Source organism: Falco naumanni, chromosome 4, assembly GCF_017639655.2.
Source record: "Falco naumanni isolate bFalNau1 chromosome 4, bFalNau1.pat, whole genome shotgun sequence".
NCBI classification, from domain to species: Eukaryota; Metazoa; Chordata; class Aves; order Falconiformes; family Falconidae; genus Falco; species Falco naumanni.
In genome coordinates, this window is record NC_054057.1 from 32533067 (window position 1) to 32545995 (window position 12929).

The window sequence follows — 12929 nt, forward strand, 5'->3', positions numbered from 1 at the left end:
TAAAAATGCTTCCACATATAAGAGATCAAGTTTACCTGTGGGAGTTTGCCTGAAACCAACTCTTCCCTCAGGCTTCTGGGGCAAATAATTTATCTGTTCTGTGCCTCTTTCTTCACATCTGTAAAAAGACAAAGTCAATATCTTTCCTTCAAAGGACTGCTGCGTGCATTACTTCATTACACCATCACCCCTATTACTATGGGAAGGCCCAGCTAAAATTTTATCATTATCCATTATTAGCATAGATACAATGCTATTATATTATGATTATGTCTAACAAAAACCAGTCCAGATCTTGACAACCTCTGAAACTGAATTTGTCCTGTCTTTCATTTGCCATGCACAGAGAAAGCATCATTTTCTGGGCTGGATTTACCTGGCATTCAGAAAACTGGAAATTTCCAGGCAGACTTGGGACTTTATTCTTTCCAAACCCAAATTTGGGGAACCTCAAGTTTCAAACAAGTGTCTGGAGATGCAATTCAATTGCTCCCTGACTGGTAGGAAGCTCTCTTTAACAAAAAAATACTCCTTTTTTTAGTGTTAGCATCTTAGACACTTTTTCTTTTCACTAAGGGTTGCATTTGGGAAATCCTAGAGAAATGCTGAGCTCCACAGCAGTACACACTGAGCTATGAGATCATTGCATAAGGCATTTTTACGAGTGTCCCAAGATTTCCACAGTGGTGTGTAGCTCACTGACTTTTGGAAAGGGCAAAACAATCCAATATGCAATTTTCTTATGCTAAATCACTATCTGGGGTGCATTTGTAATGCAGTTTACTTACAATTTAAATGTAGAGATTGGAGTTCAAATCTAGCTCTGGATATGCCTCCAAAGCCCTCAGCAATGCAGACTGTGACTAAAAAGTGCTGTTACACTCAGCACTCCCACTCACTGTTTGTAAAAGGAATTGAAACTACCTGACTGTGTTTGAGCTTTCAGCAGTGAATCCCTGGTAATTAGATTCAAGAACAAAGCAGCTGTTCCTATCAAAGGAAGAGGAAGTGTGAGAGGGTTCATATTGGCACAGTCTGCTGATCACCAGCTCTTGGATGGAGAAGACAGGGAGTTTCCAAAGTAAGCTCATGAAGACACTCAGCCTCTCTAGTTCCCAGGAGTGTGATGGACTATGCCATTTCTTTTACCTCCAGATGACTGAGGGGCTGGTTACAGAAAAGAATTAATGAATTGGAAGAGTCAGTGAGTAACTTTTAGCAATACACAGAGATACATATATATAGAGAGGAATTTGTTAATAGAAAGAGATAATAATGCTGCCTTCCATGTTATTTCAGCAATCAGGACCTCAGGGAAGGAGGTCAAATACTCACTAATAAACCAGACTAAGCACATTTAGTGTGTTTCTGTTCCATGCTGGTATTTACATTTAAAAAAAGGTATTTTGCTAAAATATTTGAACATCATTGATAAAGGGGGCTCTCTGTGCCAGGTTTCATACTATTTGAAGGATCTAGGCCTTCATTATTACAGTGGGCCAAGGCTCTGTGAAAGCTCATACCTGAACTCGCAGAATATACACAAGACATAGTTCAGGACCACTAGTGTCTTCCACACATGTGTCAATGAACACATTTCTTGGGACCAGAAGGCTGGTACATTAGTGTGGATAATAGTGTGGAGTTCCTATCACATTGCTTTCTCCTCAGCACCACGCTGTTTAGGCTGGGGTTTCTGTGAAAGGAAAAATATTGTCATTTAAATACAGTCATCATCCTATAAGGTCACATCGGGCTAGTATCAAACATGATGGGAGAAAATGCAGTTTTATAGCAAACTGGTTTAATTAGTGAGAAGATCAAGATTTTCCCCCATGAGAAGTGTGTTCTAGACAAGATGGAAGCAGAAAATGGTGTACTTCATGGACTTTTTTATCTTCTTCCTGGGACTTTGGCAGCCAGGCATGGAAACTGTTGTAGGGCACTGTAAAGTGTCATCAGCCCAGTAACACTGAAGGATAGGCTTGTGGGAAGCTTAAAAAATGGATCCCACAGTCCTACTTTCTACCTGCCTTAGAAAGCCACCCACCAGGACCCTGCGCTGAGAGGGGGTTGCTCCTCAAGAGTAATCTCTTTCAAGAGATTTGACAAGTGGAAATACAGATCCTGGCTGTAGCATCAGAGGACTCTGCTCAGACGAGTGCGTTACTCCAAGAAGCACAAGCTATTCCAGCTAAGGTCGGTGTTGTTACCAGGACATTTTCATTGCTTCATCTCACTCAGATTATCAACACTGCAACTCAGACTCTGAGACAATACGACATTGTCTGCATGGATTCATTGGGCCCATGTAAGCCAGGGTCATCCTGGATGTTGCAAGGATCTCACCTGATAGTAACCTTTCACTAGTACAAGCTAGCATGAGGAAAGGCCAGCCAAGCCATCTGCATTTTTTTGTGCTGGACTCAAAGAAAGGCTTGGGTCTATTCAGTTTAATTGGGTTTCACTGTCCTCCTGACTCTCCCAAACCAATGGAATTATGGCTTCTGCCAGCACCCGTTCATACTTTCTCATCTAAGACCACAGGAAAGCACTATGGATGAGACTAGATCCAGCGTCCCTCCTCTAGCAGAATGAACACTCATATCTCTGCCTGCATCTCCTTGTTGCAGCCGACGCAGCTTTCCCACCACACGATCCAAGAATGCAGTGTGAGCACCATGCTGCCATCTGTGCCTCTGAGAGCAGAGGAAGAAAGGTACATCAGAGCTACAAAATGAAACAGGAGTGGCTGTCGTGAGAATGATCTTTGACAGGTTCATCAAAGAACTCATTCTCAGATGTGTTTCAGACTTGAATCAGAGCACAACATGTTGGAATGCCTAGAGGCATTTGTGTTCAGCCAATTCATGTGTTTTACAAATCTGCATATTGACTTGCCACTATTCAGTAGAGTTATGTTCACAACACGGAATCTGTCATCACCTACACCAGTTCCCTAAACAATTTCTTTTCCCCTCAACCCACTATTAGCTAATCTTCAGTACCATTAATGGGAGATGTTTAATAATGAAAATAGAAACATTCTCTTTTTGGAGATCTCTACATTTAAGTGTTTGTATGTGTGTGTATATATATGTATATATACATAAACCATCAAAGCATCCACCCAGTATCTGCACATTCTGAAATACTCTGTGTCTTCAAACAGTCTAATATAGACATCTCAATTCCTACAAATGAATTGCCATGTGCAGTGCTGTATAATTTTCTGCTAAAGGCTGAAATAAGAACATGTTTCCCAAAAGATTATCTTTCCAGATTCCATCAAAGTCAACAAGAACTGGAAAAAGAATTATGTTCTTGAAAAGCTAAAGGAAATTGGTGGTCTGTGTCCCTAGATCTCCAATACACTGACACTTCCCTTAGGACAGGCCAGCTGTCCCCTCATGTTCAGCTACTGCATGATCCAAAACACTGAAATCAATGTAATTCAGAAGTAGTAGTAGTAGTAGTAATAGTAGTGGCAACAATAATAATAATGTAATTGGTAAAAGCTTTTGATGCAGAGAAAGCAGGAAGTTGTCTTTTAACCTGACTAACTGTAAATGAAGCAGATTTAGGTGGCCAGGGATTCTTTGGCAGTAGCAGCTGTGGATCCTATTTGCTTTCACAAGGCTTGTGTGTAAGAAATCTGTCAGAGTCCTTTTGCTTTCCTTCCAGTGGTTCAAGTGCAGGATCTGAAAACATTAAGCAAAGAGTATTTACAAGTTATAGGAAAAACTGTTTGGACTCTAGGATGTGAAAAGCTATGTTTATTGTTAATCAGATAGGATTCAAAAAAGAAGCACCCAGACATACATGGTAAAGATTATAACCAAAAAAAATATTCTGCCCATGGCCTTACTGTGAATATACAAAGAAAGTAGTGTTTTACCCTAGATGGTAGGTATGTGTGTGTGCTGTAACTAATGTGTAGTTTATTTTAAATAAGCTACCCTTATAAGAGGTGTAGCTATAGAAACCACACTAAAGGGCCGACATCCCACTGTGGACTATCCATCACAGTAGGAATGCAGATATGGACTATCGTATCCACAATGTGGAGAGCAGACATTGGACTTGATTCAGTTGCCTGGGAATAAACCACCATTACAAGGATGAAATTGCAGTCTTATCAGCAAATCTACATTAGCAAGCAGGTTTTTAAGATAATAATCCTGTTGGTGTCAGATATCCTTAAAACTGAGTGTCTTTGCATGAGTGAACTAGTGTATTTTCTGTGATCTGAGTCTCTTACTTAGAGCAGACTTTAGGAAGCAGACTTTCTCTGATACTGGTTAGGGGAAAACATTGCTGTTTGGTCTTCAAGCTTCATCTGAGGCCACTTAAGGAAGCTACATGGCAGGAGAGGGGTTCTATGCTCTTACTCCTGCTCTCTACTGTTCACATACTGATTCCTAATTTCTTTAACAAAATGAACGTGCATGTTGTCAAGGATTTACCTATGTTTAAAAGTTGTAATTTTAACTTCAGATTTAAAGGGTCTCTGGAGTACCTTGTCACAGTTATTTGGTAAATTAACTTCATACTGCACCTAAAAAGGAAAATACATTGTAACATCAGATAAGCCATCCTGCCAAGAACCAAGAAGGTTGAACAGTAGAGTAAACTTTACATGTTGGATTTAGGTAAGGTAAAAAATATACTTGTAACACTGCTGTTCAAAAAAATGCAAGATTTAGGAGAGTTAATTGACTGTTATTTAACTCATTAACAAGTCAAGCTGTTGAGCTGACCAGTTACTGGTTTCCATTACCCTAAAGTTCTTTATTGACACAGCTCCTGTCACCATAGTCCTGATCTCAAGTGAGTCCAGTGGCCTCCTGTTACAAGACAGATGAGGAATAACAACAGAAACAGAACACTCTTCTAGAGAAAGGAGCCATGATACTAAAAACACAGGGGACACATTTTTTTTGAAATAAATATGTTGCATGCTTTGGAGTTATTTGCATTATTTTTCAAACCTTTCCAGTGACTTTAATTAATCATTAACATACCCTGCAGCCATCTGCATTACAATGAACTTAAGAGCTTTCTGTTGCTGGGGCACTTATGAGAGAGCTAAAAGGAAGGCTGAAACAAGGGGGTCATTTAACATTTATGACATTTTTAGATATGTATTGTCATTGTTCGGCAGCAAAAGTGATTTTGCATTCAAAGTGGATAGGATTATAAATAACTGGAAATGTTTTCTGCCAGTTGCAAAAAGAAATTGTGAGTTTGGCTGCTGGTAGTGCTGCTTTTCACCAAACTACATTTTGCAGAATCAGGTAAGTGTAGGACCAGATACAACACCATCACATTGGTCTTAAAATCTTTCTGAGACAAGGCGTCTTAAAAAAAGGGGTGAGTTTGTTCCATCAGCCCATTCTTGAAAAGCAATTTGCTGATTTATGTAGGTCCCTTTATTAGATTACATTGCTATGTACACAGATTCAACTGACAATTTTCCCTGGCCTTCACAGATTGAAATAGGTATCACAAAACAGTTAGTTTTCTTGTGAGTTACAACATAGGAAATTGATAGCCATGATGTTCTGGAGGTATCAGTATCATCTGTATGAATAGGAAGATATATTTCTTTGATTAATTGAACAATATAAAATCAAAATGGTGGGGTTATGCAGCAGGATGAGTACCCTCTGAAATCAGGGAACATAAATGGTGCATGAAATTACATACTGAAACTTGATGGTAATGCATGTTTAACTATGGATTGATGGGTATGATGCACATCAGCAGTGTATAGGAGAGAATGCCAAAAGGAGAAGGAAACACTCTATGCTAGTAATTTACATATCTTACTTGTTGCCTTTCTCTTAATACACCCCTTTTTCTAATTTTTTTCTGACGTGGTTCTGATTTCCATTTAAGGAAGCATTTCCCATTGGCCTGAATCATGAAAAAGGGACTCCACACCAAAGTGAATACAGGAATTGCCCCTTTTTCTGTGTGTAAGATCAAGTCTATACTTAAAGAATTTTGGACACTGAGCAGCTAGTCCTTAGGTACATTTTTTATTTAGAGATCTTGCACTGAGAATGCTCATTCCTTTTAAATTCCTGACAATATATCATTAACGGTTCTCCCCAGGGGACATTTTAGTGGAGAAAAATAAAGAAAAATTAGTAAAATTCCATGTAGAGGCAAGCCCTTAGGTCTATTGAATTTGCATCACTGTACAGTCTACAGCCTGCTAGAACTAAGTAGCCTGAAGTTTCAGCTGGCTGAAAAGTCAATGATATGTCAAAGCAATTAGACAATATGCACTATTTTCCTCCAGAACTCAGAGTGGATATCCCTTCTACCTCTGGACCAAGTCCTGAACAGAGTCTGAGAACATTTTGTTGCTATCAGGAACTTAATCAGGAATTTTTGATTGCAACTTGCTTTTTTGCTTTTTCCTTATTTCTTTTCAGATATGCTGACTTGTAATTACTTGTTTCACTCAGGTAGAATTTCACCAAAGAAAGCTATTGGTCCTGAGATTAGAGCACTGACTTGTGACACAGAAGTTTCCAAAGTGCCTGATTCACAACAAGGACCTGAAATCTGATTTCACACTCATGGCTAAATACCTTGGTCATGTAGTTATCAGACATTCTGCAAGGAATTAGCTTTTGGAGCCAGTCAAATTATTAAAGCATAGTTTTTTTCCTGATATAGAATGGGGAAGGTTCTGAAACTTTGAGAACATTTCCTAAGATACAGACGCTATCGGTTATCTTGCTATAGTCAGGCCCTCTGAAGTGGTCACTTTAGACAGCACAACATTAGAGCTGCAGGACAAACATGCTTTTTTTTTTTCCCTTCCCCTTCCCCTTCCCCTGGTTTTGTAAATCTACATTGCTGGCCAAGGCTTGAGAAAAAATAAGATGCATTTACTTAAAGAGAAAGCTTTTGTTTAGCAAGTTTTAAGAGAAATTAGCATTTCATTACTATCATGGAAACTTGATCATCTTGAAATAAAGAATATTATTGGACAAATTTCTTCTGGCTGTAATAGCTAACTAGACATTTGCTTTTAATTACCTTAGGTAAACTCAAAAACAGGGAAGTTAAATTCCTGGTGTAGCAGCTTGGTAAATAAATGAAGACATGATTTATACTCTCATGAAAACAGAAGAAGGAAAAAAATATTGTTTTCCATGGAAAAGTAACATTGGCTATACACCATTTATGTGGTTCTTCAATAAACTACATGTCTAGTTATGAATGTTTGCTTTACAGAACAGAAGGGGGTTTGTTTACTGTCTCAGTTTTGTTTCTTGTTTTCGAAATAGTAAGTTTGTTGAATTGTTCTTTGGACAAGATTCTTCAGAGTTCAGAGGAGAGGAGATAGGAAAATTTCTACTTAAAAATCAATTGAATATGGATATAATACTGAATCTTAATACAAGATTATTCTTCTCTCTGATTTTATGATATCTGATTTTAAAATATATTTAAAACAAACAAACAAACATACTCACAAACAAACAAACATACTCACAAACAAACCCCCCCCAAAAAAACCAAACCAAAGAATGAGTCCCTGAAATAAAAACAAAAAAAATAACCAAAAAAATCTGAACAAAATCAATTTAGAATTTCTCTTTCTTATTAGTTTTAATGTTAAGCACACTGATTTTGGGGGAATGCACTGAGACCAGTTGAATCTTGGATTTCTTAGTTTTCCTTGCAACTTTTTGTACATAATTTGCTTTTCAACTGTTGTGAAAAAAAGGGCAGTTTCTTGCTGTACATTATGAACAACAGCTAGCTAGCACCATGACATGCTGGTCTCAGGGCTGCTAAGTGGAAAAATACTTCCATCCAGCATGTTCAAGCAATTCAGCTGCTAGCTATTAATCTGGGGAAAGCAAGAAGTACAGGCAGATGTGTCACAGAGAGCAGGGTAAAAATGAACTGATGAGCTCTGATGTCCTAACTTCAATCTGCTCTGCCAAAATGAAAACCATCTTGTCAGCTACAAAGCACATTAAAACACAGAGCTCCAAACTTGTATTCATCAGTATTCACTATGGAAATCTTTTTGGCAAATAATGCATGACTGCAACAGAGTTGTCTATCAAAGTTAGATCCCAGCTGTGGTACTAACTGCTTTTCTGGTTTTGGGGGATTTTTTTTTGGCTAGTGAGGCTGCCATCTAGTGGCTTCATTTACTGATCCCCAGGCATCCTCTATTTCAGCGTGTTTGCTTTATAAAGTGTGGGAGCCAGACGTTTTACCTGCCTATAACCATGCGGTTTAGGATCTTCATACACACCAGTCTTATAGCTGCCATTCTTCACAAACAGGATTTTTCAGCTGATCCGCGGAAAATGAGTGACAAGCTGAGGCGAGATCTTTTTCTTTTCTGAGAGAGGAAGGAGGCTGGATCTAAGCCTGGAAAGGTGTTGCATGACTATGGACTCAGAGGTCATTTTTGGCTTCAGTTCCCCTTTTCCCTTTCCTTGTGGTTTCTGAGACGGGTTGGACGATCTGTAGAGCCAGTAGCTAAAATCAGGAGGCAGCTTCAGCCATACATCTGTATCGGCCAAGGAGAAAGACCAATCAAGGATCACAGAAAATTTGGTTTAACTTTGAAATAAAAATGGTCTCTTGTCTTGGTGGAGGGTGAACATAATGGTCTGATTTTTTCTTCTCAGGTATTGTAATTCCTGGCAAAAAGTAAAAGGAAAACACCCAACACACACACATAGACAACAGAACTTCCATTATTGATTGTTACTTGCAGTCTGGCTAGCCCTGTCTGTATAACCTAGTAAATTCATTGAAGATAAATGTGTATTTATACTTTACTGTTATTTTGTACCTGTGGTTAGATAAAGAACTATTGCTTCTTGATTCCCTCTTTCTCTCAGTTCTGTAAAGTAACTTCAAGAAGCAAACTCCTAACCCTAGAGAAGGCCCTTCTGAAGCCAAAAGCATGGATGTTCAGGAATCTACACAGCCTGCAGGAACAGGAGCTCTGACTTTTATTTTGCCTGAAATACCCATCACTAAATAGGAATATAAATGCATCCTCTCCACATTTTTATTCTTGTCTCATTAAACAGTATGTCCTTGAAGGGAGACTAAATCTGCGCACATGCAGCAACAGCACAGTAGGGATTTGGTGTTAGCTGGGCAGTGCTGGATGCACACTAGCCTCGCTTTGCACAAGTAAGAGTGACAAAGCAAAACTCAAATCAGGGAAACATTGAATCTCCAGTCTGTGCCGTTCCTAATGCATTTTCATGTTTCTTCACATTCCTGGGCCCACCCAGAGCTGCCCCATTGCCCAGGTGTTATGTCCTGCCATGGGCTATCTCATCAGCCAGTGCTACTCGAGCTTCACTTTTTTGCCCAGAGGCAGAGGGAGGCCCTTTCGTATACCCAAGGATGCCTCTGGGCAGGGTGAATGACCACTGGAGCAGCATTAACACCCTAACAGGCAGTAAAATATTTAGCTCTGTGCACGAGCTAGATACTATGCTGTCTCTGTTCCGTCTCTTGCTGATCTTACAGACACTCCCATACTGTTACCTTTCTTCCACTAGATCTGTCACAGCAGCCTTAAAGAGCTCCTTGTATGTCCTGCAAAATCCAAAAGATGTAGATCATAAGGGTATTGCAACAGGCCTCAACACAATACAAACCATTTTTTCCTGCTTCCTTAAATATTCACCCCATAGGAAACCTTAAGGAAAGCTATAACCTTACAACTTTCTCTTCTTTGTACTTATTCATTCTGAGAACAGGATGTTTTATTTCTGAGAGAAGATGGTGGTCCATTGAAGGATAAGGGCAAGTGAAAATATGTCCTTACCAAGAAAACTTTTTCTGAACGAGAATTTGGGTAGGAATTTTACTGCAGATAAACTCTTTTTGGAAGGTCACATTTCTGTGCTCTCTTTTTCAGATAATTTTGCTTCCCAAGCCGTGCTCAGCTATGCTGTGCTGTCAAGCCAGGCTTCTTCCAGTCCAGGACCCCATTAGCCGGAGCACTCCCAGCTGCAGCAGGGCCCCACCGCAGGACAGCCTCTAGGAAGAGGCCAAAACTCACAGTCTGCACTCCACGGATTATTCTCAGGCTATCCAAACACTGAAGCACAGCCTGGCCCTGTTCCTGCTTGGGAGGAGGTGAGCAGGCTTGGGTGGGCACTCAGCTTTTGTCCTCTAAGGCGGTCCAGGCTTCCTATCAAGTGTGTGTGCGGGAGGCAGTCTACAGGCAAGCCAGCTGTCTCACCACGATAAGCTGCTGTGTTTATCTGATCATTTAATAAACTGGGGAGATTTTTTTTTGCTTACTTTTAAATTTAAAGCACCCTTTGCAATTAAACAGAGATACTGGCAGACTCACCAGGCCAACTTTAGGTATGGGTAAAATAGGGAGATGCCAAGGTCAGCTGGATGAATAGCAAAGGCACTTCTGCTTTTCTAGTCTGTGACAAAACTGTAATAAATTAGACTTTGCATTGCTGCTGCTGTTGCCATGATGAAAAGACTACATGTACACTTGCTCCTCCACAGGTGTCAGGAACAGAAATGTTCAGCTCTGAGGAGCTGTGCATCCTTCTCTGTCCCCCTCACTCTTCCTAGCACTCCTCCCTCTCCATGGCAATGTCAGTCCCACAGTCTGGAGGCAGCAAAATTCAGATTTTGCCTATATTGCCAAGTCTCAAAGCTGAGCAGTCCTTTTCAGACACTGTGTTGAAAGGGCAACTCTTCTCTGTTTCATATACTGGGTAGCATACGCCACTGATTTACTAGCCATGTGAACACCAATTTCCTTATCTCTCAGGTTTCCATCTATTTTCTTCAGCTCCAGTTTTCTTCCTAAACCCGAGGTTTTGCATCCAGAGGAAGTTTCTAAAGTGATGCAATTCTATGATTCTCCATTAATTACACCAAAGCAAAAAGTCTGTGTATATTCAGACGTCCCACCTCTACCAGCTTTGTTACCATTGATTTTCCATGCATGTGTTTGTATCCTAGAAACTGAAACTCACTGATCCAAAGTACCTACAGATCCATATGCACAGTGATTAATAAGGACTGCAAAGAGATGCAGTAAACAGAAAAGAGAGAGATACTACTCACCACTCTGCAAAAACAGGGACGTCCTGACAATCCTGATTTGCTGTATCACAGAAGGCTTCTCTTCCCTCTCTTCTAGGGGAAGTTAAGCAAAAGGATGAACTTGCAGCACACTGTTATTCAGGGAATTGTTTATTCTTCCATTGTCAGAAAAGAGCTGGAATATACAGTCTACCCATCTGTGTTGCTAAGAAACAGGGCGCTGTTGCCTTGGGACTTGATTCAGAATTCAAACCCGAAAATAGTGTCTCAGTAGACTGCATAAATGCAGCTTGAAACCTAGCAACAGGGCCACAAGTTCAATGTGATTCTCTTACATGTTAGAAAACAAGGGTATTAGAAGGAAAATACGACTGAAGAAAAGGAAACAGTAATCTGAAAACAAAACAGAGCTATTGTATCACCAATTATCCTAAGGGATGGAACTATCTTTTGCTAAACATACTTTTATGACCTGTAACATCTGATGCTTTGCTACCCTGTGCTTTAGGCAGGTTTATATTTACTATAACAAGTAAATGCAAAGCAGCATCAGTATTTACATCAGCATTTTCTGAATATTCAGCTTGTGCAGTATAAGTGACAACACAAGATTCAAGATAGCAGAATTAATTTCCAGTTTGTATTCGAGTTTTCAAGCACTCTGCCAACAGAAGAATTCAATAGTTGCTACACATGCCTTGAAATGATCAGTCTTAAAATGGCATGGATTGTATAACCGGCAGCATCTACTTAACCACACACACACAGACTTCGCTATACTTGTTTATGTGCAAATGAGGTATAAATAACAACACAGCACACATATAAAATTATAAATACATTACAGTGCCCTTCCACCTTAACAAACAGTCATTATGTGCTGTTGGAAATTACTTCAATCAGCTATTTCATTGTAAAATCTGTTCCCCCTGGTTGCAGAACTTCATTACACAGCTGAAACTTTGGCTGGCTCTCCAGCAGAGGAGGCCAAGTTTGAACTGAGTTATAGATCTCAGCTGAGTAAACAGAGCTTAGTTGTTTGTTTTTTTGTCTTTTGATGTTTCGTCATAAAATCATAAAGAGGTATTCTTCAGCTATGTGATATGGCTGTGTACATAGTAGCTTTAACTGGAGATGAGGGAGGAAGCAAAATTCAGTGGTGATGAATCACCTAGAGCCACCTGAACAGTTTTCACATCAATTTTTCCTTGTTTTTCTTTTTATAAGTATGCTACTTCCAAAACAAAGAAAAGGAAAGAAGCTTTCTACTTTAAATGTTTCTAACTTTGCAGCACCTCCGTGCAGTTCCTTCAACATTTATATTGTTGTAATTTCTCAAGAGTCAGGGCCAAGAGAGGTTCTGGGAAAATACCTTTGCTTTTTGTTTGTTTGGTTTTGATTGACATTCAGAACACTCTGAGAGGGTACACTGTACACCAATACAATACATTTTTCTGTATTTTTAAGCAAATTAACATTTCTTCAGGCTTTCAGCTGAAAAGGATGTTGGCGGTTGTAGCTGAGATTTGTAAAAGAACTTAGTGTTAGTTCAATTAAATTATAAGTAAATTATAAGACAAAATTAGATGATCCTTTGCAAATTTATGTTGCTGAGATACCTACAGTTTTACTGAAGAGAAAATATCATCAAACAAAATTCCATAAAACCACTTGAAGAAATAAAATAATTTTGCGTTGCCAGGAGATGGCAGCATGTTACTTACTTTACAACATAAATGTGTTTTAAACCCCAGGAAAGCTAAGGAGTAAGTCTTTTTGCTCTACTGCAGCATAGCAAGAGAGCTTGAAAATTTCCTACACAAAGCCACCTCATG

The 12929-nt window shown here is 39.4% G+C and overlaps 1 protein-coding gene across 1 annotated transcript; it reads right to left on the bottom strand.

The window, feature by feature from the left end:
• Positions 1-2531: 2531 nt before the first annotated feature.
• On the bottom strand, positions 2532-8333 carry LOC121086004 (uncharacterized LOC102725191 homolog; the record flags this gene model as incomplete). Its single annotated transcript, XM_040589102.1, is given in 4 exon segments — positions 2532-2699; positions 3565-3701; positions 4000-4096; positions 8259-8333. Coding segments are annotated over 4 exon segments (477 nt in total), but the record flags the coding sequence as incomplete, so codon positions are not given.
• Between the last annotated feature and the right edge of the window lie 4596 nt (positions 8334-12929).